Here is a 27,880-nt window from a genome sequence, read left to right on the forward strand (position 1 = left end):
GTTAATATTCTACCAGTACTCACCAAATATTGGAAGATGTTTTCTTTTATAGTTTTACTTCCAAACTACTTTTTATCCAAATAAATCAGTTGAAAAATGACTTTAGAGAGTTTTTTAGAGTGCTTTTGGTGAGCAGGCTCTCACCTTGTGCCGTCCTGTATTGCAGAACACTGGTTCAAAGCCAGTTTTCATGCAGGAACACTTACAAAGGCAGTAAATGACGGAGTTAATCGCTTGTAAATATTGCATGCGCTTTGTAAATCCACACAGGCTTGCTTTGACTTGGAGCCCAAGTGACCGCTTAAGTGGAAACTCCAAATAAGGCAGTGTCCGGCCCCGCCCCTGCCTGTCTGTATTTGGACATGTGAGTTCCGGGTGAAGTAGTAGTGGAAAAGTGATCGGAAGCCACAGACGTTCAAAGAGATGTCAGTGGACAAAGCGTCATGGCTCGCTTTTCACCAGTTTGTCAGCTGGTGAAAAAATACCTACACTGCCTACTTTATAGTGTTTCAAAAATATCCCCTCGCGACACGGGTTTATACGAAAAAAAAAAAAAAAAAAAAGAAAAAGAAAAGAAAGGAAAAAAAAGCTAAGAAGTACTGCGGGGTCATTCACTGATTTCACACGTATCAGCGTCACATCACAGTTAATAGCTTTTGCAGTCCGGATTCATCGTTCAGAGAAGTTTCGGTGTGAGCTTCATATAATTTCTGCTATAGCTGCAACAATATAAAACACACAGGCCTTTGCAAAATTCACAGAAAATATTGAATGAAATGTCAGTGCTTGAATATTCAGACCTGAGAAATTAATAGTACCTCAATGAACCAGAAGTGTAAACAGAGTGTGTGGGAGAATTAGTCTGAATCATGCTCTGTGTTTAGGGGGTTTACACAAACAGAGCAGCCAGTGATCTTGTGTGTCTCATTCCCACAGGCGAGTCCTCCGTGTGTGTGTTCCCTGAGCAGCAGTCACACCAGCGGGCACAGCAGGGTCCCCTCAGGGTGTCTCGGCTCCCGTCTCCTACCTCCAATCAGCAAAACGGACAATGATCCTGATGGACTTGATTCACAATTCTGCACTCTTGTGTCTGACCTCAGGTGGCTTCTCAGTGTTGACTTCATCATCCGCCTCATACTGACTCACTCTGTAAACTGGCTCTCTGCATCACTTATAGCTCACTGGTCAAGGTCAAAAGGCAGCACAAGTTAAAAGTGTCATCTATGTTTGAGCTGTTCCGGCTAAAAGTTGGAAACTCAGCTGCTCACATGATAAGGGGCTGTTAATGTGTTACATATCGATTTGTGACATACATTCCTGTAAAACACAAACTTTGGATGGGACTCTTATTAAAAAGTTTGATGTCTATCAAACAAACTCTTCAGAAACATGAATTTCACATTGTTAAATGGAGAAATACCTTCTGAACTGACTTAAATACCACATCTCTGGAGAGTGGTCGTGTTAACATGTGAATTTATTCCTTAACTGTGTATCATTACAAACTGAACAAACCCAGGACATGTATTAGAGATATTCAGCCGGGAAAGCCTGACAGTATAATGTAATGCAGAGCAGCACCTTGACCTATGGCCTTATAAACTAGCTTAAACAGACCATTACAAGCTTATAAAAGCTGGTATTTATTGTGTCAGATTGTGTTGTTCCCCCTGTTGTGCCTGTTATTTTGTCCACCCCGTGAAGCTGCACAGGTTGATCAGCGCAGTGGGAGAGACCCATGGAAAAAGGGTGCCTCAGTGGCCGTGTTTCTGGATGCAAAGCACTGAGAGAACCCGCTCGGGTGAGGCTGAGGACTTACTGTGCTGCGGTGTCTGTCCTCAGGGGAGGCGTTTGTGTGGCTTTGTGGTTGGAAAGTTGGCGAGCCCAGCTGGAACACCTACCTGTTGCAGACTTATTTCCTCGACTGTGAGCTGGGTCACGTGGGTGAGGCCTGCGGCGTCTGTCGACAGGTCGCGCCGTTGGATCTCTTTGACTGCAGTGTCCTGGCTCCTTTGCATACAGGGATTCCATGGAAGCGCAGGCTCATTTTAAAGCACAGTGGAAAACTAACCAGGCACCGTGGATATATAGTCAAATTAGTTTTGTTTTTCCAAGCTCCATGAGGAAGGCTGAAATTGTTGTTCCTTGCTGTTGGCTCAAGAGCTGGAAAAATAAAATGTTGCCAAATATACCAACAGGTACTTTGCATTCTATATTTTACATAACTTTTTAAAGCTAATGCCTTCATTGTTATTATAATCATGTGTACTGAGAAATACCCTCCAATCAGGCCTAAAAAACCCACATAATGATCCAAAAAAAGACCTCGTATCTCCAAATTATGAGTTTTTCAAGCACTACCAGCATTTTATTTAAGATTATCAGCAACAAATAGTGACAGCATACAGTGGTGAATCTGCTTTAAACTGCTTGATAGAAAGGTTACGTGTGATCACATCATCCATAAAGGCATGTTTATGTAGTTTTACAAACACAGTATTCTTACAATTGGGTTCAAACTGAACATCATTAAGCCTGTGCCCCGTCGCTGCTATCTTCTGCATATGTGCAGAGTCTCATTTATCAGTTAACAGAGGAGATAAAACGTGTATTTAAGTCACAAGGCCAGCGCAGACACCTTGGAAAAACTGCACCTTTTCCAGGTCAAACGGTTGTAGGCGTTTAACAGAGCCTAAAAATAAGGACATCCGTGTGGATCTCTTCAGATGCAGGATTCAAATCTCCAGGTGCAGCAAATAACACTGAATCTCTGCAGTCCGATTTGCAGAACAATACCAGTCTGCCGGGGTCAAACGGACAGAAAATAAATGCTGCAAAGCGGTCAGCAGTCCGTACTGTTGACATGCACCGAACAGACGTTTCACCACTGCTCCAAACGAGTGACGAACTGCACAAATTCTCCAGTGAAACGCGTCTCCTGCACCTCCTCAGCAGCAGATAGCAAAGAAAAAAGGAGACTCAAGTCATCATATGCATATTAGATCACTTAGTGCCGGTTAGGCAATTGAATTGATTATACAAATTCCTTTTAATTAATGTAAGTTTGAATACATTAAGAAAATATTAAATGCCTTTCCCATATCGTCAGGGGATGTGAGAAGTTATTTTTTTCACAGAAGGCAATATACTGTGCAGTGTTGAACTACAGCTGTCAGTTTTTCTTAATCAGAATATTTCAACTCTCCTGACATTTGGAGTAAAAATAAACACATTCAAGGAAGCTGAGTGGCAAAACCCAGCTGTTTTGGCAGAATATCTCCAAGATATAAAGGAGAGAAAAAAATGCACAGTGTATTTGGAAGTACAAATCTTGGCATTTCAATGGTGCACTGATGGATTCAAGTAGGTGGTTTTTTGGAAGAATGCTCTCCCACTTGGCATGCTTCACAATGAGTGTGGAATTACACTCCACTTGCCAATTGTTAAAAATGTGATTTAATAAGTCAAATAAGATGGGTAAATCAAGGTCAAGAGCGATATTCCAACTGACGGATACTTAACATTTGCTTCAAAGCAGCGGACCGTCTGTCTAACTGTGTGCTCATGTGCATTTCTTTGCTTGTTTGGTTTGTGGACGCGGCGGCTTTGACTGCTAAGTCGGAGAAACAAACAAAGCAGAGGCAGGACAATTTGATCAATGATCTCCGAGAGTTCATCGAGGGGGCACATAGGGGTTTACCAAGGCTGGCTTAACCACCAAAGGAACAAAAACCTCCATTACCTACTCCTGCCTAGCCCGCTGATGAGACACCAAATCAGGGTCAATGAAACCACCAACTAAAGATTGATCATCAGAACATCAAAGTCCCTCATGTAAATCCAGCCTTTTTCAGACATCTGGGGTATTGATACAAACCCCTCCCAGAGGAGAGTTGCTGGTTAGAAACCAATATTCCTCATGGGGGGTACTCTGACCCACCCTCTACAAAGACTCGTGAAGTCTGAAAAATATCTCCTCGTGAAAGGGTTGAAAAGTTTATCCTCGCCATCCTCTGCAGACGGCCAGGTGGGCCTCTTACGCAAGTGTCCAAAGTTCAAAACGGGTTCATCGTCCCAAAGTTACATTCAAGGACACTTCAGCATGTGTTAGAGCAGCTTTCACTTCAGAAAAAAAGATCAATGAAAGACCTGAAAGAAGCTCAATGTTTCCAGCTGGGGTGAGAGTGGTCAATGGAAATATGATAAACAATTACAGCAACTTCCCTTCACCCAATACAGCACAGGCCCTGCAGCCCCTCCCCCTGCCCTGTCACTCTGTTGAGTATTTTGGTTCAAGTTCCACTGCGGCATCCGGCTGTGTTGCGGTCTCGGTTTCACCTCCTACTTCCTTTTTTTGGCCCTGACGTGTTTCCGTCCCTGAATTAGAATCAACTCTTTCCACACTGAGTTGTGATATCAGGCCGTCTTCCTTCTCTTGCCGACAGTGTTCGGAAACTAATAAGAAATCCCCAATGAGGTCAAAATCTATCTCCCAAATCCTTCGCTGCAGACCACGTGACAGAGATACAGAGCAACATCAAAACCCAGCAGCTGGCGTAACACAAAGAGGAAATCTCTTTCTAACTCAGCGATAAGATAGATGCAAAGAGGGCTGACCTGTTGCAAGCTTTGAAGAACTGATGCTGTTTAATTCAGGGAAAGTCTTTTTTCTATCTATGTACTGACGGACTCCTCTTCCACAACACCATTCAGGCATCTTCAGTCTTTGTAGTTTTGGGTGAGAAACTGGAGTGTGGCCACAGGTTCTCCCAGATGAAACCTCCTGATGAAGGCCTCAAGATCCCATTTACCTGTGGGAGCGGGATGACACACAGACAGAAATCTATCACTGTTCAGAGATATTTGCAGGTGGAATGAACTTAAAACCCAGGTTTGTTTTCAGTCTGATGCATGACCTGTTTTGCAGATAGATCCAAATAACTAAAAGCATTGAAATCTCACAGGTTTATTACATGATATTTGTTTATCCTAACAATATCCTACATAAATTTAGTCCAGTCTGAGCGCAATCTCTGGTGCATTACACGAGTATTTCTCATGACCGCTCAGCCCATGTTCAAGGGATCTGAGGCCTAACTGAGCAGCACATGGCTCTGGGATGTGAGTCACTGAGAACAGCACTGCTGAAAATAAAACATGTTGCTGTAATGATGGAGGTGGGAACGCAAGGACGTATTGGCAAGAAGATATGATTCAATCGCCTGGACTGTTTTTTTTTTCTTCCCTCCCCTTTTAAACAAACACCAGACGGCCATCCGGCTGGTATGACAATATCACTTCTTCGATTTTGACAACCGCTGATTCCCTGCAGCTTCCCCTCCCTTTAGAAAAAAAAAAAAAAAAGAGAGAGAGAGAGAGAGAGAGAGACAAATTCACAATTATCATTCCAAGGCAACAAAACCCTGCATGCTTTAAACTTGCAAACTTCAACAGATTCTAGAGAGAATGTTTGGGTGTACATAAGACAATACCATGCTCCGTAATCCAGGGAATGGCTGACATTCTGGTATTTCCGTATGTGGAGTAATTACATTAACAGATGCTCAAGAATAGGGTAGGAAAGTTAATCTTTTGAAAAGAAAGCCAACTATTGAAATGGTCCAAATCTGTAGAGAGAATGGTCTCACAGTTAGGGTTCAAGTCTGACTCTGGCTGGATAGAAACATTACTGCTTTTCACCTCTGGCTGCAGATGCTTTATAGGCCTTCGCTGTGTCTGTTTTCACCATCAAGGAGCCACATTTTGTATCCTCCGTCATCGTGGAGGAGAGCTGGGAGAAGAAATACACTTCGCCGCTGCCAAGCACATCAAGTGCACTCACCTTCCATCAATGCAGGAACAAATCAGAGGGATTCATTTACATTTCAGACAAAATGTCTTATTCAAGGCTCTGATTTTTAAGGCTTTTTACAGGTGACTGTCTTCAACTCTTATCAAATCTCAGAGCATTTATTTGCACATGTTCAAACTGGAAAGTTTTCCATAAAAATACCAAATTATTACTCAACTTCTTTTGGGCCGACGCACCCTTCCACATCCTCTCTACATGTTTAGTTTATGAGACTGACACCTCTGTGTGTCCAGGCTTTGCCATGAGGTAAGGTCAGGTTCTGAGCTCAGCTGGGGAAGATGATGAATAATAACCGGAAGACGAGCAGATGAGTACCTGAATCTTGCCAGGTCTTCTCTGTGAATGAGGACTGCCTGCAGAAAGGGCTCCAATAATCAAGTGAGGGCAATGGAGTCAAGTGACCTGTCTGTATGGTAGGGCATGGCCCCAGTGGCCCCTCTGGCCTGTGCTTCAGTGGGAGATAATGCACCGCCTCTGCAGATCCCCAAACTCCCCTGCATGTCCAGAACAAGGTCCCTCACCCCTTAGAGGTAGTACTTAGTGGAGGGGTGAGGCAGCTGGGGGACAGCAAACTTTACACTATATGGAGATATACTTCACGAGTCATGTGGCAGATTTGACTCTCGTGACAGTCATGCATTAATAAGTCAAACTTTCTCTTTCCTTTTCTGAGGAAGAACCTGCCTTACAGTGGTATTAGGCAACATTTCCTCAAACGGAGAATGTCACACTGAAGATCATTTTATTGTAGACTAACGATCAGACGGAGAGTCAAAACCAGGCGCTGCTTGTAAGGCTTTACACACATAATCCTGTCTAAAGCTGTGCAATCATTGGGCGCAATCCAAAATGAGGCGAATTCACAATATCTGGTGCTATCACGCTGGCTGGTACCCTGCAAATGCCTAGACTTACAAGTGACCTTAAAATAGGCTGGTGTGTGTTTGTAGTGCAGAGACGTGTTTCCACCTCTCCCATCTGCCTGCTCATGGAAAGGACAGATAGTGTGGGACCTGAGGGCGATGTTAAAGTCTTCCTGCCTTCCCTTTTGTTTCCACCTTGCATCTCCGTCTGGGTATGGCAGGAAAATCAGGACTGCTGTGAGGTGACACAGAACTGCTACATTTAGTGGTGTGGGCGGTGTCCCTGTTAAACCTCTTATAGTCTCTCAAAAATACTCAAAACCAAGTGATCCTGTTCATCGCTGTAGAGTAAGAGGAGCCATATCAGGCTAAGAGCTGCAGCGAGCTTTATCACATCAAACTCATAGTCGTGATAATACGATGTTAATATCACGAGGAGGAATTTCTTTGTGCGCGTCAGAGGTCAGGGGTCACACACAGAACGGTCTTGTCTTGCTCGGAGATGCTGATGACCTGGGTCGAGGATCGGTCTCACACTGTTTGGCGGCCCATTTCAGCTCTCAGCGTGCCGCCATTATAGCCGCCGCCATTGTTAACGAATGCTGTCGCCTTGCCGGGGACGCCAAGGGATGTGTCACATGTTGGATTAAATTTGGTTAATATTCTTCAAATAGTCACGTTGCAGGAAAAATGTTTTGTTTTTGTCCTTCGATTGCCGCTTCGCTCAATAAACGACCCCCAAAAATGAATCAGTTATCAGAATAGTTGCTCATTAGTAACTAACTAATTAATCGACGAACCGTTTCAGCTCTTCCGGTAACAAATTGTTATGTTCATTTCAGATTAATTTGTGATTATTTTCTTGATTAACTGACTAACCAACTGGTCTATAAACTGTGAGAAAATAGTGAAAATGCTCATTACAATTTCCTACAGTCCAAAGTGACGTGATCGGATTCCATGTTTTATTTGTCCCAAGCGTCCAAAACCAAAACAATATTCAGTTTATCACATATGACAAAGAAAAGCAGTAAATCCATCTTCTCAAAGGATTTGAGATGCTGGAACGAGGGAATATTTGGCATTTCCCTTAAAAAATGATTAAAGAATGATTAACTGGTCATTTTCCTGTGGATCGACAAACTGATTAATTTTTCTGCTGTACTTTGAGTATCAATTCCAGGAAATAATTAATATCATGAAGCTATTTATGGATGAGTGGAGTTGAGGAAAAATCTAGAAACTTTTACCCCGAATCTGACGAGCGTCTGTTATAAAAAAAAAACAAAAAAAAAACGAAACACAACCAGCCAAAAATTTGAAACGTCAAAGTGTTCCTTTAAGGCAGCCGACTCCTGGCTGAAACTCAGGCCTGCTGTAGCAACCAAATCCTGGCTCTCTTGACTCCACGCAGCTCTGATTAATGGTAGAGGCTGTGGGTGGGTGGTAGACATGGATCTGCCCATTACCACACTGCAACATTGCAAATGGCTTCAATTACTGTGGAGTGTGCTGAGCTGGCAGTCGGGGTTCTAGGAGGCAAGATGAGCAACGTGCACCATCCAGCAGCTAACTCCACTGTGATCCATTCATTCACACAACACGCTCGTCACGTACGTCCTCTCCCTTGTAATTTACTGGGGGGAAAATTACGAGAATTGATCAATTTTCAATTTTCAACTTTTCCCTCAGTTTTTGTTTCTGATCAATCTGAAGTGTCTGTTGAGGTCCCAGTCCTGGCACGGGGGGCTGGATGTGCGAACAGTGGATGTGCAAACCACCGTGTAGGCTGAAACAACACCAGATAGCCTCTCTCAAGGCCTCGGCGGCTCCCTCCCCGGCCTTGTAACACTGTTTCCCTTGACAAACTGACTCGGCGGCACAAAACAGTAGCAGGACATATTGAGGGCTTGCCAAGCGGCTAACAAGTATCACGAGGGCCTGTGTGCCCACGCTTGCCCCCCACCCTGGCACAGGGGCAGCCTCCAGTCAGGGACAGCCTTCCTGAGCCAGAGCGAAGGGGATTCCCTACGATCACGCCCCTGTGCCCGGTGCCAAGAGCGCAGCCCCCCTGTAGTTCGTCGTGTAACAAACCAGCTGTCTCCATCAGTTCACTGACCCACATTCATAACCTTAACACAGGAGGCGCAGCAGACTCCCACGGTTCCTCACAACAGCCCTGCTCCACCTCTCATTGTTCACCCCCGCTACTGCTCAAGTGATGGTCAGAGATGAAAAGAAAAAAGACAACAAATTTGCGATAAAATTGAGTCAACGACTGCGCTACTGGAAGTGGAAAACGATCATTAGGAGTCTCCCACCCACGACTAAATGCTCTCCCTTCGCAAATCACATCAATTAATGTCATGGGCTATGAAAAATGCTCTCTGTGTCATACCACATGGAGGGAGGACAGACGCTAATAAGTGAACATACTTAACGGAGGAGGTGGGGAGACATGGGATTCCCTCTGCTCCTCTTGTCTGTGCGGGAATACCGTGCTGATCGTGGCCAAGCAGAGGCCGATAATAATGCAGCAGGTACACCGCTGATTTCAGCCAAAGCGATGATAACTGTGAAAATCAAACATTTTTCTATTCATAAACCATGACCGGGCTTTCATTCTTAATATGTCACGCAGAATCTATTTCCATTACCCTCTTTACAAGGGCAGTTATCCTCTCCAGAATTGACCCATCAAATGAGACATTTGATTATCCAAGAGTGAATTTCTTAATTTAATTTCCCTTGAATATAGAGAACAGTTTGCAGGAGAGAGGAAGTACGACAGCGGGAGTTAAACTCATCCAGTAGATTAAGGATGGGTGGATCCACTCAGTTCAATCGCTTCATAATGTGGGGGCAACTACTGAATCGGATCTGGAAGCAGAAAATGAGCGCGCTCCAGTTTATTTTGCACAAAAAATATATTCAAATATTCTAAATAGCAGGCTATTATTCATGCTATTATTTTCTTCAGCTTAACCAGCTCTGACACAGTGAATACCCTTTCAATGTGATACGAGTTCATCTCAACCTCCCCAAATGTGAGTCTGAATACATAAAATACTCCAAAGTACATCTCTTTTGACATTTCTTTTTCCAGAGGTTTCAACATCAAACAGACCTCAGCCTAATGTGCCTGGATTGTTTGCTGACATAGCTGTCAAAACTTCAAACAGCGCAGACTGGCAGCTCCACTCATTCACGGCCGCAGCGGCTTCAAGTCTCAAACCGCCCTGATCTCCCCTCAAATCACCGGCTGTGACCCGAGTAGAACAGACAGGCGGGCACGCCTCCTGCGACGTACCGTACTGTACATCCAAGTGCAGTTGCCCACCTTCACGAGACGTTTCTTCAGGGGGAGGAAAAGTCTGAAAACCCAAAGTATAAACAAAACAACAACTCTGCTTTCTGCAAGACAAACACGGCTGTCTTCTCAGAGGCAAACTAAGAAAATGATCTGCCGATAATATGAACAGAAATCAAGGTTGTGAGGAAATCTGCACTGTTCACGTGTGCAGCCACGGCTGATAGGGTTTCGTGTTTGGCTGAGGTTAACAAGACGTGGTCAGGCAGACTCGTGCAGGTGTGTGTGGGAGCCAGCAGTACTTGTCTTGACCCTGCAGGCATTAACACTGCAGCAGACTCACTCACTAACCTCATTAACATTTCCCTTTTTAAGTTCAAGCACTTGGAGTAAAAGATCTTTCTAAAGCAACTCCGAATGCTTCCATTAAATGCTCATAATTGTTTGTGGATTATGCGTAATGATTTGTGTCCAGATGAAACACAGCCACAGACCCAAACCTGCGCTTAAAGAGGGTTAGATTATATAATAAATCAAATCACTAATAATAGCAGCTTCAGTAGTGTCACGGATCCATTTGTCGAAACCTAATATGCAAACATTTCACCCTAAATAAAGGATTAAGCCCACTCAAACAAATGATGCAATGCCTAAATCAATCTAATGTTGTAAAATGACACAACTTCCTACTGTATGCCAGGAAATAGAATAATCTACTCGCTAATGCTTAAAAATATAACTACCGTAGCCTGTAAAGGTTCCTAAAACACAAAACCTACATCCACAAAAACATCTCATGTGGTTAATTTGAGAGGAAATGTTTGGGCCTCGAGTTTTAACGCCTTGGTGCAATCTTTCTATTGCTGATTCAACAACTGTTGGCAGGTGTGTTGATCAGTGTTGGTATATGATAGATGATACCGCAGAGGCCAACAGTGCTGTGGAGTCATTACCGCGGGACGACTTCTCCCGCTCGGTGAGTGACACTGGTGCGTCTGGAAGCTGCTCAAACAACATGAACTGGTAGCGGTGAAAACCAGACTTCTGTGGCGGGGTTAGAGGAGCGTATTCTGCATGGACAAACAAAGAGTCTGAATAAGGAGCACTGATATCACACAGCAATGTTACACAGCAGTATGCTGTATATGATCATCACAGTGAAGCAACTGAAATGTAACGCTGGGCTGAATCCCAATTGTTGTCATTGTAAAAGGTTTTTAAGCGACCCCAAAACCTCTTCATGCATGTGGATTTTTTTTAGGTTACAATAAACCAGTGGGAGCTGTAGATCCATAAAACCGTAACCCTGAATTAGCATTCTTCAGTCACTCTGGGCTGTTTTTTCTTTGGATGAACGTTTTCGTAGCGTTTCAACATAAATGTGTGTCCCCGGTGTGTCTAGAGACCCACAGAACAACAGAGAAGAGCTTCCTCTTCCTTTTTTTCTTGCTCCATCTATCAGGAACTGTGTGTTCCAAAAAGTCAGGCTTTGCCTCTCCATGTGACGTCCTGTGGGGCTTGTTTAGCATAGCACCACCTCCAGCTAGGTGTCCATCGGCGCCCACGTAATTCTTAGTGAATCTACCTCGCTGTCCGCCATTGTTTCATTTCATGGCCACTGCAGGCTTCATTCAATCTTCATGTCTTCCCATCATCACAGAATGTGAAGACCCAGTGGGTTAAGTGTATTTTTGATGGAAATGTTGGAAAACTCCTTCTCATCGAGGGACAGAACAAAGGTTTAAAACTGAAGCTCGAGGATGAATCGATACCGACTGTCCACGATCCAAGTTCAGATTTGAAAGCTGTTCTGTATGTTTGTCCATTATTTATGTTCTATTGTCCATTTTGCAGGTTAGCCTGTTGTATGTTAGCATATTGCACGTGTGGCTAGCTTCGACTGTGCCAGAGCAGTGTCGGAGTATGTAAAACTGAGGTAATGTCCAAGAGAAACTGTGTGAATGTGAACTGTTTTCCAGGCTGCTTTTTGTGGGACACTGTAGTGTAAAGCATGCTCAGCTGGCTTTGTTGTAACATGAAAGCTCCTTCTGCTCCATGATCCTCGCCAGTAACTGTGTGTATTTACTTCATAGACACGCGATGAAGATACACGTGACAAAAAAAATCATCAAACTGCAAAGAATGTCGGAAACAGTAATTCCTTTGCTTGGCAATGTTGTGCAGCTTTGATTAGCACCAAGTCGCTAACAACACCAACATCGAGAACACTGCAAGACAGTGAACACAACCAACTTCACTCTCTCTGGGTTCACATCCGACTCTCAACTTAAATTTTACACGACAGTAAAGTTAGTTTAAACCTGGAGTGTGACTTTTGCCAGAGTTTTGTCATGGCGGCGCCTTTACCGTCATTAGCGAGTCAACAGTGTTTGTGTAATTACCCTCACTGCCAGAAGGGGGAGACAAAAGTTGCGCACTGCAGGTTAAAGTTAAATTGCTGTTAAATCCAAAATAATATTCCAACTAAAAAATATAATTTACCAAAGTACATTGTACAGCTTACACAACATAGATAACATGCAATGAGTGAAGTGACGATGGTTACAAAATGAATGGTCAACTGAAAACCATACTTACCTGTGAGTGTCGTCCCTTTCATATGTCCTTTCTTCAGTGCGCTGCCCTGGTAATTCAAGCACAGAGTCAGTCAGGCAAAGTCGTTTGAGAGATTTAAATCTGAAATGACAAACTAACTAACAATTTGACAAGAAAGGCAGTACAGTGGGCCATTACATTGCTTCCTACAACACCAACATAATGCCACTCTTCCTTAGTTTTGTGCTCTCGCAGCCAAGTATTTGCTTAGCTCAGCGGTCAGTCCTTGAATTAGCACCCACTGTACCAACCAGAGAGAGGCTGGAGACGCTATGTACTTCCCAAGCCAATTTCATTCACAGCCAATTTTGTTATAGTCTAATTAGACATATATTGTGATAGCAAGTGATTGTAGCATTCATAGATGCAATAAACATTGAGACTTAAGTTCAGATTGGGAAAAGACAATCATTTGTCAGTAATAATTAAAAAAATCAACCTTACAGGAAGCTGCACTACATCAAAACTGTTGGTTAAAATACGTCAATGTTAAATATATAAAAAGCCCATAATATTAATATCTGAAGACAAGACACAATTCTCAGCCAAGAGACAGGTCCTAAGCAAATTAAACCACTGAGTGGATTTCAAGCAGCAATTTCCCATATTATTAATTGTATATTAATTTCCTGTTGCCTAGAAACAGACATCATGTAACCCAATGTGAAGCGTAGATATTTTTCATCAGCGTTTTCTACTGTATATTTGTCAGGTTAAACTCCCTCATCCCCAGGAAGCACACAGTCAGGCACCTCGCACTGCAAATTGCACACAGGGATGTTTGTTTAATAGACTTGGCTGCTTACTGCAAGACGGCTGCATCCTTGAGTGGGAGGAAAAAGGACTAAATATGTTGTCTGTGAAATGGCCCAAAACCCACTTGAGGTAAGCATGGAAGTCCCCATCACAGGCATCAAATATCTGGTCTCAGCACCTATTTCTGTCCTCTGTTCTCCACACACAGGCTCCCCCCACAGGGTGACAAAGGTACTGTGTCACTAGACAGCATGTGAGGACAAAAGACGGGCAGGACGAGAGGCTTTTTTATAGAAAAACACCAAGCAGAACAGTTTACAGCCGTAGAGATTTTAATCCACATCTATTATTTAAGGATGTGGATTTAACAGACGCAGAACTAATATCTTATACAACTTGGGAACAGTGCGAACAGATTTTTTAAAAGGTGATGAAGCTTCACACTGCTGGAAAGAAACCTGATGGCCATATTTCAGAAATCTAATAAATATCTACAGTGTTTGTGTTTAGTTTTCAAGGAACGGAAAGATTTTGTTTACTTTCTAGTCAAATGTGGAACAAAAGACCAGCAAGCTGATCACAGTCTGACTTTTTCTGATGGCTCCTGTCACCCGGCAGCTGATTGGAGGTGACCGTGGTGCATAATGTTAAACATCTCTAACTGAGATACACTTTGTAATGACTCATTTCTTCATATTAATATACCATTTATATTGTACTCTTTCAGTAAAAACATGTAGCAGTAGCAAAGCATGTGTCCTCTGTTGAGCATCATCTCATCTATAATCCTGTGACTGCTGTTCAGGAGGTTTAGCGCTAAGCATTAGCGCGCAGAGCATCAGTGTTTACACAGACTGCTAAAATTCAGTAGATTAGTTTCAACTGTGAGTATCTTCATCCACTGATCAGTGAGAAAAAAAGCTTTATTTAGAAATAGCAAGAGTCCTGCAGCCTGCAGGATCCAAACCCATTGCCATAGCAACAGGTAGTCAACATTTGAGCGTGCAACGTTTTCCCACATCTTAATGCTCGGCGCTCGCTCGCTCTCCACGGCACCCTCTGCCCTTTTAATTTCATTATAATACGTCGAGTAAAAACAACAGCAAATGAATGCAATATTGAAAATCCAGCCAAACAATAAAAGACAGTCAATCATATATAGAGCTCACATAGAAAAACATTCATTTTCACAGGACGACACTGGTTTGTCTACTCCTGCGCTGGTATCACGGTAGTTATGACAGGGCAGGGCGGTGCTGAGGTCGCTGACTCCTGATGCTCAGTGGGGGGTTACGGACTCGCTCACACTAATCTACAGGACATTCTCACATGGTGGGCGGCCTCCCTTAGGGACCCTGCTGTGGGGGCGGGGCACAGAGCGTGAAAAGTTCTGACCGCTAAATGATTGACAGCCGCGCGCTGTGTTAATTGTGTGTATTAAGAAAGGTTAGGCTTAAAGCACGGGCTTTCATGTGTGCATCACGGTATTATTGCTGCGTTTTATACCATTAGAAACACACATGCTAAGTCTCTAATCAATGTTCAGTTTTATGGCTAAATCTGTGGGAAAATGAAATGCAGCGATGACACATAGAATAAAATTGAAACGATGACTCCAGTGAGTCAAGCGTTACTTGATAGGTTGGAAATCAGTGTATTTTGACTGAAATAAATTCACCTCGACCCTGTTGAACGTCATGAATGAGATATTTTGTATTGATTACAAGCTCACACAATGAGCTGGTGAATAAGAACTAGATCTCTCTCATTCTTTGCAAGCACAGCTTTGCTGCATGGATGATAATGTTATGACTGCTACATGTTTTTACTGAAAGAGCAGAATATAAATCATATATAAATATTAATAACTCATTGCAGTGTGCATCTCGGCCAGTCTGGCAGACACAACCCTAGCCCAATGCGCTCGTGACTATAGAGTTGTAATATTTTAACACCATGTACCACAGTCACCTCCAGACAGCTGCCAGGTGACAGCTTCAGTCAAAAAAAAGACCCACTGTAGCTTGGAGAAAGTTTCTCATACAGTAAATTCATTACAGCTTTGTTAGGAGGAATCAAAAGCCACACAGTGCATTGATGAGGTTAATCTTGGATCAATGATACCCTCAGCTAGGCTGATACCCTGAGATCAGGGTTAGAAAAGTCAAAAGCATTGAGACTCCACACCTCAGATGCTGCAAAGCTCCCCAATAAAGTGAGGAGTATGTTTGTCATACTATGGTCCACAAGCATTTTACATCAATTTTACAAAATCTCAAACATAAACAGTGAAAATAAATGGTGTAACTCTCCTGCAGCACAATACTGACCAAGTGCAAACAGTTTTATTTTTGGTTTAGCTGTGCCGGCTTCAAGCTGGGGATAAAAGTTTCATTACATAATGCAGACGTCAGAGAAAACAGTAGCTCGGACAGACGTAATTGTGTGTTTACGCATAATGCTCAACCACGGCCGTACTGTCACGCCTTTTAATCATAAACATTAACATACAGATCCACCGGTCACTGGTTGCTTAATCTGAAGCAAAGCATTCAAAATGTGCATCTTTACCACGGGAGCCCAACAGAACACTCGACGCTGCTGTGTCAGTGTTTCAACTGTTGGAAATTTGCAAGTTATGTCATTTCAACAGCTGAAAGTCGAAAACGACCAAGAACTGCTTCATTATCTATGCAGTTACCAAGGAACACACCGTCAGAGTTTCTTCTCATCGAGGCGTGCCACGTTTTAAATTCACATGTTCACGAAAAGTCATCCCTTCTTCAATATTCAACAGAGCTGAATACACGAAATACAACCTAATGTTAAGTCATACTGTAGATTTCTCACTGCCCTGCACACAAATATCTATACTGATTGATTTACATTTAAGTAATATTTGTACCATTTACAAGAGTTGAACGCATGCTGTTTAAACTCCTCCTGTGTGGCAGGTATAAAAGCTGCAATTAATTAGACAGAGAGAAGATCTGTAGTTTAAAATCCGTCGCAATGACAGAAATACTACACTTAATTAACCTAAATAATATATAAATCACTACAAATCACTGTGATGAGATGAAATAAATAATGAATAACTCCTGACACCAAACCTTAAACCCTGACAATCATCAAGCTGTCATCTATCACAGCAGTCATGATAACAGCATGGAGGTTTGGTGATCATCTGACAGCGCTTGAAGAAATGACTCAGTCATTTAATGTATAGTTACCACAAAGTAATACTCATTTCATTCAAATGCTGATGAAACAGAGGATTACCTTGAGCACTGAGTTTATGTGAGAGTTATCAAGTCAAACAAAATGCGACTACGCTTTGCATCCTCTTGCTAGGGGAATACCCATTCTTGTAGCTGTGATGGTGAATCACACGCTGAGCCGTGTGGGAGAGGCAGAAGCTGATAGAGAGATAAAAACTGAGTGTCAAAATGGCTGTTGACTATTTTATATACTTAACAGAAAAGACAGCAGCCTCTGAGGCTTAAAGGTGTGTCAAACTTTCAAGAGGAGAGCTTTATATCTGAGGTAAGAGAGTAAGACGCGGGAAAGAAACGATGGCTGCTGAGTGAGGGGAGGCCTGGATTTGACTGGGTGTAATGCTTTGTCTCAGCTGTCAATTCACTCCTATACATCAAATTGAAAAGTAAATATGAGCAACACCAGTGGAATATCTGGCAGCAACAGATTTATGGCTTGTAATTAAAACTCACCGAAGCAATGAGATGTCTTGAAAATGTCCCCACGGTTGTTAATCCAGTCACGGGGATCATCGATCAGCTGAATATTTGCTGTACTGTGTTGACATTGCTGGAGACCATCCAGACATCCACTGATGGATTTGTGGCAGCAGGGGGTGCAGTGAGTAGGGACACCACCCTTCAAATGGAGGGTTCATGACTCAGTAACAGGAAGCATGTGGCCTGGTGAATGGGCCATGAAAAAGACAGAGTCACTACAAGCTGTTGTACAGCTGACCCTGATCTCTGATCTGCCTGTGGAGGGCAATCATGGGAAACTGCACTGTGGATTTAAATATGACAATTAACATAAGAAGAACTGGTTAAAAGTATTATCCAAAAACCAATTTGGTAACACTTAACAAGGTACACATATTCACAATTAACTTCTGGTATATTAGCATCATATTAGTAGCATATTGACACTTTATTAGTCATTATAAAGCACTTATTAATGCCTTAAAACAAAAAGGTTTTCCCTGAATAAGCTCATAATTAGTTTATTGGTAGTAAGCAAGAAAGTTATTGTACTTGAAATACAATCTAAATAACATAACTTATTAACCCAAACCCTCAGAATGAGACATTATAATGACTAATAAACAGCCAGTATGCTACTAATATGCATGCTAATAAGCAACTAGTTATTGGTGAATGTGTGTATCTCAGTATAAAGTGTACAGATGTCTTCTATTCAAGTGTAAGAGTCAGTTACATCTTTAGATACCAGATGTAACTAATATTAGTCCAGCTGTGGTGTTACGGACGCTTCATCCTGCCTCTCCCTGTTGTTCATCGTGGCCCAGCTTGCCTTCATGTTTTACTGACTCCATTTCACACTCTGACTCAGACAAAAGCAGAAAGGATCCCGAACTGCCTACACGTTATGAGCAATGAATAATTCTGAAAAATCTGGAAAAAGCAACGCAGCAGAGCTTTTTCTGTGGGTCACGTAATAGCCTGATGCTCCAACCACCAAAATTCAGCGCAACGATTCTGGCTCTCTCTTCCAAGTGAAGCACAATCACGGCTGATCCAGACCAACTAATTTATCATGATCCACACAATGAATCTGAACTAGTTCACTGTTGAAGACAAGACAATTCATCACGAAATTCCTGAAAATGACTACTGATGGGATGCCACTGCACCTCCTGCAGCTCTGAAAGTGGCGAACTAAAACAGGTGCCTCAGGTATCACCAGGCTAAACTTGCTAAACATTTTGAAATTAAACTCAACATTTACACACGAACTGCTAACTCCCCCAGGCCTTAGAAGAGAAGATGAGCAGTGTGTTTGTATAACGTGTCTACATAACTTCCGCTAGGAATCCTCTGACAAGACCCAATAGGTAGGAGTCCGTGAGGAGGTGGTGGGTGGGTGCAGGGGTGCGGTTTCATCAGGAATACCCACTTGCCCAACAACCCTTCTCCTTCTCTGTGTGGGTGAGTGCTTCCCTTTGTCGGTTACTCATGCACCTCCTTGTATATCCACCGCTTCCCTCCCCCTCCCTTGCACACCCTGTAAACCCACACCTACGACAATCAGCACCCACGTCCTTCTAAAGCAGTTCTGAGAGCAGCATTCTCCCTTTTACTTGCAGTCAGGCTAACAGACGGGGAGAGAGAGCATGACAGATGGTGTTCACAGCTCTATTTCTGAGGCTGGACTTGTACCGCCACAGCCACCCCTCCCCTCCCCCTCCCGCCTATTCCACTCAAGCCAAGTGCTTATGACTGCCTCCTCATCTTCGCCTCAGTAATCAGCCCATTCATTTGCAGGGTGATTGTGAATTAAAAGTCTGTGTCTCACAAGGAACCTCACCGTTTACAGGTTAAACAGTATTTTTTTTTTTCCCAAAGTGGAAGAGAGAATTCACATGACTGCTCAACTCGGGGACTTAGTTATCTCAAGGTAGTAAGAAATGGACAGTTTCAGACTACAATCTGTCACTTCTGAATTCAAAATGCCCGGGTGACAAGATTCTCTGTATATTGAGTGAAATGATTCCAGTGAGATCACCTGATTTTTCAGTTTACTGACATCGTAGGCAACAATTTACTGACAAAAGCCAGTCAGTCCCTGCTCAAGCCCAACATACGTGGTCATCCAAACACATGTGCTACTGCTGACCTTCAGAAGAGGATAGAAACAGACATAATTAAGCAATTTCTCTAGATTTGGTGGCCAGGAAGAATCCAGACATTTGGCTTCCACCACCACAGCCACACTGTGTATCTCCTGTGTTCAGCCCTTCCAGTCTTATAACCACATCAGGCGCCAGCACAGTCCACTCAGGATTCATTGCCGGTTATTAAGGCTTCTTCACTCCCATGTCACTCCTCATCCATCCATAATTTTAGTCCCAGACACAACTAACTTAGACACCATGCAGATGCTCTTCTCTCCACTTTAAAGTTACTCTTTCTCTCCACCACTTCCAACTCATCTTTGAACAGGACCCTATTCTGTCCTAGCTTTGCAAGGTGGCCCTCAAAGATCTGAAAAGAGCGAGTCAACTTCTGTCCAGTTCAGGTGTTCAATCACTGAAGGAAAATCTGCACAGGTAGTCTGCGCCACTGATGCAGCTGCAGACAAGCATGCATTCTCGTCATGGCTGACGAGGATCACCGTGCCAAGGCCATCGTGAGGAACCACTTTCCCACCAGCCAGGACCTGGAAGCACATCTGGGATCACATCTAAAGGGAGCTCTATGGTGCAACATACCATCAATGCGTGTGGTGGTCTATATCTTTCATTCACAGAGGGGATAGAGGGTCTCGGTGGAGTCTATTACAACCTGCTTCCGAGAGTTGCTCTTTGCTCTATGGTTTATATTACCATAGACAATGGCCTACAGTTCATCCCAGTGAAATTCACTGAAGAAAGCGGCATCTAACCTATAAATATGGCTCTATAACTGTGGAGTGTGAAGAGACTGAACCAGGTGCTGAGGAAGGGCAGCTAACAGATGGCTTCACCTTTTCAACTGCACTGCAAGCTCAAGCTACTCTATATTCCTCTACTGGAAGCTTTCCGACGCTCTTCAAAAGCTGGTGTGTATGGCCTATGCAGGTCACAATCTTCTTCTTCTCAGATAGAACAAGATGGCATACAAACAGACCTTGGCAAAGCCCAGTGCTGCTTGAACTGGGAGTAATGCCAGCCTTGCTTCTTGGTTGAGCAGTTGGTAGAGGTGTATGGCAGTTACAGCATGTGCAAGGTATGTTTTACTGTTTTTATTCATGTTTTCCAAAGTACAAGCAGAGATGTAGTTGTAGTTACTCCCACCCCTCATCAAAACAGAGAGAATGCAAGCATACCAATAAATCAGTTAACACATGAAGTGAATAATACTGTATTGGTTAAATTTTCACAGATTTTTTTCATGCATTTTTTTTTAATCATCAACATAAACAGCTACATTTTTAATAAAATGGAAAATAATGACCCTGTTAAATAAAACACAACCCCAACAATCATTTTCTCTGGAGTCCCCAGTAATGGTAAATGCGTCTGTGTGAGTCTAATGGGCTTGAGTCTGGGGTGACTGGTTGGTAGAGCAACCTAATGGTGATCAGCCTAGCGGGATGGATTGGCCTCAGCAGGACAGGGTGAAAGCCAGTGGGGGAGTCACCCACGATCTGCCTCAGTGCATCGACAAATTAACCCACTTAGCAATAGCTAATGGCTTTAGTAACGAAACTCATTTGGCTTTGGTAATGAACTGAGTTGGAAACATAAACAGTCCAGTTATTAAGTGAACTCCAGACATCAGTGACACCACCCGACACACTGTGATGTATAAAACCTACACTACATTGGCCCTGCTCATTAGCAGGGAAGCATACTATTACTCAAATCACTGACTTAGGAAACTGGCCACCCAAACTCATTATCACGCTCATCTATTCAGTCTTAATTTGCATACATTACAAATTCGCCTTAACAAAGTGGCCGTGTTGGGGTGGTCATCTGATGCTCAGAGAGCAGATTGGGCCTAACAGGGCAGAGTACAGGACAAAGTGAGACTCTTTTAATGAGGTAATTTCATCCAACCTGGGTGCTGCTTCCGAGCCCTTACAGCTCCTGTGTGTGTGTTCGTGAGTATGGGTGCTGATGAGTCTGTACTTAACTACTGTTGAGGGAAGCCCAAGCCTGAGTTCCCAAGGTAACAGCCAGTTTGAGTGGGGGCTGGCTGACTCATTTCAAGGGAATCCTGGAACCTGAACAAGGCTGCCCACTCGCCCCACCCCCAGCTTCATCAGCACAACAAGCAAACAAGGCGCTGACATGTCCCCATATAGGGCTTCCCACTGACGGGGGTGGCACTGGAAAATCCCAGCCTGAGCTTGCCTACAAGTAGCATCAGAAGACACACACACACAAACACGAGGCCTCACTGCACAATGGCTACAGCGGTTTCCGGCTGTAAGACCAGAAATCCATGGAGATAGTAAACTGATAGGTATAACAGAGCTGTATTAATGTATGCCAACAGATACATCCAGGCACGTGCTGGATTTTGATTAATACATGAGAGAAAGGGGGTGGGAGAGAAGAGGAAGATTAAGCTTATTAAAACAGTCAATGGCATAGAATTAAAATAGTTTTTGAAGTGTGAACGGTGACACAAAATAAATGAGTATAGAAACCTTGTGGGCCTGGGCGTGGAGGAGGAGGAGGAGGAGGAGGAGGAGGAGAAAAAGACGTGCGACGAAGAAGTGGAGGATGAAGGAGTAGGTGGACAAGAGAACGAACTCTTTGCCCACACAATTAATGTAATTATTAGGAAATTAAAAGCGATCAACAGGCGTGTAATTGACCACTTAATTAGTTCAAGGTCAGCCTATTCTTTTGACTTTGGAAGGATGGCGGGCCATGGCGCGAGTAGATGTGACATTTTTGGTGAAATATCCTGCAATTACCAATGATTAATAAACAGCCACAAGTGTTTCCACACAGATGTGTTCTCCAACTCAATAATTACTGTTGTATGTACTATTAATCCAATACTGTGTGATTTGCAGAAAACAAAGGCAAGCTAGCATTTAAAAAGCAAATAATAATTTTTACAAACACTAAAATATGGTCATCGAACAAAAACTGCACATGCCTAGTCAGTAATCCTGCTGTTAAGAGTAGCCATTTGATATGCCTCTGTCCGCGGTTATATCTGTTGATAACTCTATAGTTCATTCAGTGTCTTTAGTCATTAACAACCGAGAGCTGGTACAAAGGGATTTAAGAGGCAGCATTACTGTTTTGAATCACTGGATGTTTAATTCTTCTATTATAATTGAGGTAGGAGCGAGACAGAGGTTATGGTAACTGCTGGAAACCTGTCCCACTTCACAGAAAGGTTAATGAACCTTACAAGTCCTATGGGAGATGGAGTATGCTGTTAATTTGACAAACGTGGGAAATAAATGCTTTTATGCTTTTATTGACGGTGACCAATAGCGGCCTTTGCTGAAATGAAAGGTTTTAGTCTTTTGGGTGCTTTGCTATGAGGCAAAACAATAATGTGGAATGCATTTGTTGGAAGAAACTAAGTACATAATTGTTTGAATAGCAATTTCAGGCCAAAAAGCATCTTCATTATTAATTCCTACTTTTGGGGAACATATACTGTGAAAAATGTACAGTAACCTGATGTTATGAAACATCTGCCTTTATTCTGAATACATTTGTGGGAATGAGGGATTTTAAAAAGCTGTACTTTAAAATCTACATATTTCCACATTCGATTTTATGCACCATTGGTCTGGGTTTCATTTTAACAGGGCACCGAGGGTATAATGTACTGACAGCTGGAGAGGAACATGTGTAACAGTGTCAGCGCTAACCTGAATTAGTCTGTGGGTTTGAGGGAATCATCGCAAAAGGTGGCTTTGATACATCTGATCAGGACAGAGGTTTTAGGCACAGGACCAACTATGTATACAGTGCACATGATTAAGAGATTAAATGGATAATCTCCTTCCCATTCAAAGAGCCCGACGGAGGAAGGGATCTGGTTTCACAAAGATAGACTTTCACTATGGCTTAAATCTCACCAGCAGTCAGAGTTCAGACAGACTTCCAAGTTCATCAGCTTCTCAAAAATGTGGATTTTTCGACGATTTCTCTGTATATGGTTGGATCTGGGTGAATTAAGTCTTCAGTTTAGGACATCTTACAATTAAAAGGACATTTTACAACAATAAATGTATTCTTAAATTAATTTCCAAGCATCTTGAACGACTCTATTTCTTGTTAGCCTGTGACATTGACTACATTTACATGAACACTCATTTTCCGCTATTATTCAGATTATGTCGATATTCCAGATTTGATACAGGTCATGTAAACAGCATATTCCATTTGGATATTCTGAAATGGGCTTTATTCCAAAAGGAGAATTTTCCAATTAATGCATGTGGAATACGCTGATATTTTTCGGGTTTTCAAAGCGATCTTTGTGTCTCAATTTGGGTTTTTACCACAGTTTGCAACACAGAGCCCCTGATTCGAACTCTTACTATCAGATGAGAAAACTCCACAGGTCAGTTAAGTTCAGACTTGGGAAAGACTGCTTTCATGGCTAACGGACACCTTCACCTTTTTACTTACAAGACCAGCAATCAGGTTGAAACACCTTCCATCCTGTTAGTTTTTGTGCTCATTGAAGGAGGTCACACAAACATGGGTCATTTTAACTGGTTTGAACAAACCACCAGTGCTGCCATTTTCAGTCTCAGGTTGTCAGCCGGTGTTATTGTTACAGCTCTTTTTAAGCTTAATATATCTGTCTTTATTTTTGTGCAGCTGTCTAACTGGTATGAGACTAGTCTACGAGCAAAACGAAGACCGTCTTAACCTTATAGACCAGTCCAACATCTTCATGAAACCGACCCTGGTCTTGCTTGTTTTGATACCCCCTCTCTGCCGAGCCAACTCGCTCTCTCTGTCTCTCACTCTTTCTGTCTCCCAGCAATACTATGGGCACTGTTTCCTGTGCCTGTGTGCACAATGTTTGCCAGAGGAACACACAAGAATCCGAGCTCCACAATCCCTCTTAACCTTTGACCTTGGCTTATTGTTACCTGTGAGCAGCACTGTGGCAAACATGTTGTACAAGTACTGTACAGCCCTGCAAGCTGTTTGTGTTCTGCAAGTATGGAGGGCAGGGGAGGAGGGAAGGAAGAGAGGGAGCTATTTAATCCCCCCCAAAGGAACTCCCCTCTCAACCCGTATCGTGAACTCACAGGCAAATCGCGTTGCTGGAAGGCACACCACACACACACTGCTGTCTTTTTAATTTCATCAGCTGAAAGAAATCTATACAGTGCTTTGGAATCCGACTGAGCTGCAGAGAGAAGTGAACTATACAGCACCCTGGAATGTAAACAGGTTTCTCACCAACTGTAGCATAAAAATACCACATTGTAACAAACCTCTTGGCTATGATAATGGTCAATAGTACAGATCAGAGGTCTTAGTAGATTTTATGGTTGTTAGTCCTACAGCATATCAATAAGAACAAGTTGAACAAATCCAGAGAACAATTCAGAGGAAATGCAGCAATCGTACACAAATTATTCAAGTCTAACACGGATAAAATATTGGCTTCTACTGAACACATTGTATTGATGGTGGCTTTTCGCTTGCCATTATGAAAAGCATTATCCTCTGAGCATATTAGGAACGCTGTCATTAAATCCCATGCAGTCAGTTGCTTGGTTAGGAACAGACATGGGCTATAATCTGCACAGAATGGACAATTTTTGTAATTGTCAAGTACTCAAAAATACTCACAAAAATAGGAGCAATTATTTAATATTCATCAAGCATAAGGCTCTGTTCTCCAATTTCTATCCACAGTCATCGACAGATAACTGTCAAACCTCCATGAGCAAGCTTTGCTAACAATGATGGATAGACTTCACATTTTGTTTAGAAAATCATGGGATTCATGTTTCTGCCATGTGAGTGCAATTAATTTTATTATACACGATTTCTCTCATACCACTTCTAATTATTTGTTCATTATACAGTATAGCTCTTTGCCCTATACTGCAGCTTTCTAATTTTATAGTTTAGTATAACTTTTGGAATACAATCATAATCAGTATGTAGAGTTAGACAGGCCACTATAATATCTGCCAACTTTGCATTCATAGCTGTCACACTTAATTATCATGCCAAAATACAAGAAAATACATTGGCTGCAGGAGGTCTTTTGTGAAGTCTTTGTTTTTGTGTACAATTAACTGGCAAGCATGCTATATACTTAAGTAAGGGCTATTTTAGGTGAGCATAATTGTTAGTGAGTTGTTTTTATCAGCATGCCTCACTCCCCTTCACCGTACCCTATCAGGAGACACCCCTGAGAGGAAGCATTTTCCACAGCCGCGGCCCCAGCAACCCCCCACTAACCCTGACATTTGTTCATTTACCCGCCCCTCTCTCCCCCCTTCTGGTTTCCATGCTCGTTCCATCCACGTCTGTCAAAAATTGACCAGTTTGCAGTGGAACAGGTAGGCAGACTCCAGCGAGCCCCCCACCTGTACCCTGAAACACACGAATTCGCACGCGGGGCCGACTGCCAGAGATCCTGCTTTACTGACTGAAGTGGAGAGGGGGGGGTATGACAAAGACGACAGCTTGTGTGGGGGAACATTGTCTGCGGCTGCGACTAGAAATCTTTTCAGGAAAAACAGGATTTTATACACAATGGTCGTGGGTGTGAAGAAAGGGGGCACATATTAAAAGAAGCGCCTTTATGTGTGCAGAGCTACTGGTTTTTAAACTGCATTTGCATGGAGAAGGTCCAATCTGTTCTTTTTTTTCCCCTGCTAGGCTATAGTGTGACAGACTGGATCAAAAGGGGCTTTCCAGGTTGTCCTTGTTTTCTTAGAGTAATCGTGATACATCCAGGACAGCGTGCAGGGAAAAAATGAATGTAGCACACTGACACACAGCAGGCCTACGTCCTTAAATTAATAAGAAATGTAATATAAATGTCTTTCTCTGGAATTTGGTTTTCCTAGAAAGAGACAACATGTGAAAAAGTCTAATTTATGGATGGTTATTCCCAAACAGCATTCGCGGCTTCTGATAGGAAACCATAGCAGCTCATGTTCTTCATGCAGTGAAACCTCCTCAATCATCTCACCACGGCAACCAAAGCAGGGAGGTCAGTTGTTATAGAGATGGCAAGAGGCTTGGTAGGTTATCAGCTACAGTACTGCGTGTCTGTGTCTATGTGTGTGTGTGTTTGTTGTATGTGGACGGGGGATGGAGCTGACAATTGAGCGGAGGATTCTTATGTAATTCTCCCTTTAGGTGGCGGAGAACAGTGAGAGCAGCAGCCCACACTGAAGAAGAACCTGTTTGTTAATAAGCTGCAAGTAAGATAAGATCAATAGTGTTATTACAGGCTGTTTGTGCACAAGACCGGGGGGGTCCGGGTGTGGCAGAGTGATGGGGAAAAGAGCCAGAGTGGCAGGTATGAAGTGGCCGTGTCCCGCAGGTCACCGGTTCATGATCTATTAGCCTCTTTTTAACTCTTTCAAACATGCACATGAGTCCATGCAGCACAAACATACAGACACACATGATGAAAGTGTGTAAGCTTTGGAAAGGCCACGCTCCAAAAGCTTAAAAAAAAAAAAAAAAAAAAAAAAAAAAGCCAAACTAAAGCTAAAAAAAAACGGCAAACTAACAAACACTAACATCCTAATCTGGCTGAGAGGCTGTGAGGAGAGTCTGATGAGATTTAGTGAGGGAATGACTTCCAAAAGCTGAACTCCATGTAGTACCACCTCTGACATTTGTCTGGCTGTAGCTGACAGCAGGATGAGCACCGCTCTAAATGTTAAGCACCTCCAGCTGGGCCTCCATGTTAAGGGCTATTGTTGACTTGTACCAAGGGAGGTTTTGGATTGCTATGAAAAAAGATGAATGACCTGCATGTACACTTTATCAGGGTCAAGCTAATTCAAGCCGCAATATAAAATATACACTGCGAAACACAATATTGTTTTCTTCTTCTTCTAAAACCTAAAAAAAATCTTTAAGTTGCAGCATAACTCTTAATCATGTACAGTAGACAGGTGCTTAGTTTACTTACTTTTCACGTATATATCATCGACAGCAATCTGTTCACATTCTTTAAGGCACTTCACACAAAGAACATGTGTTTATGCTGTCAGTTTAGGTTTAAACAAAGGATGACAACAGGTGCACCGAGTGGAGTTTAGATTGGATAAAGTTGCTTCACATGACTCGGAGCCAGGAGGCATTTCTGTGTAAAAGTTTGTGAAACCATAAACAAGCAAACTGTTAACCTGGGTTATGAGCATGTTTAGCAACTTTGGAGGGAAAAAAAAAAAATCACATTAAAAAGGAAAATTGTTCAATTCCTTTGCGCCCACCCCCTTATCATAAGATATGGATGTCCCGTAAGGTTATTTGTGTTTGCTGGGAAATGAAGTGCTCAACTGGATTAAAAACATACTGCATATGTTTGGAAATCTGTTTCCCTGGGCGTATGAGTGGAGTGAGCGAGCGTGAAGCAGCAGCTTGCGTCTCCTCCAAGAGAGAGGGCAGACACTCTCATCATTAGCTGGGCTACAATGTGCTCCTCTACCTGCTCCAATCTGCACAGCCAGGCTCCACTCTGACGCCAGACAGATGTTCCCAGCACGAGGTGCAAA

At 42.8% G+C, this 27,880-nt stretch overlaps 1 protein-coding gene across 4 annotated transcripts in view; it reads right to left on the reverse strand.

Moving 5' to 3' along the window:
• Positions 1–2,347: 2,347 nt before the first annotated feature.
• Positions 2,348–27,880, reverse strand: part of pebp4 (phosphatidylethanolamine binding protein 4) — a 54,901-nt gene continuing 29,368 nt past the window's right edge. For all 4 annotated transcript variants that reach the window (XM_076731601.1, XM_076731603.1, XM_076731600.1 and 1 more), the window contains 3 exons: positions 12,644–12,689; positions 10,999–11,115; positions 2,348–4,811 (listed from right to left, as the gene is read on the reverse strand). In XM_076731601.1, coding sequence (XP_076587716.1) covers positions 4,720–4,811; positions 10,999–11,115; positions 12,644–12,689 — 255 coding nt within the window. In that variant the 3' untranslated portion in view covers positions 2,348–4,719. The remainder of the gene's footprint in view (positions 4,812–10,998; positions 11,116–12,643; positions 12,690–27,880) is intronic.

Source organism: Chaetodon auriga, chromosome 5, assembly GCF_051107435.1.
Source record: "Chaetodon auriga isolate fChaAug3 chromosome 5, fChaAug3.hap1, whole genome shotgun sequence".
Taxonomy (NCBI): Eukaryota; Metazoa; Chordata; class Actinopteri; order Chaetodontiformes; family Chaetodontidae; genus Chaetodon; species Chaetodon auriga.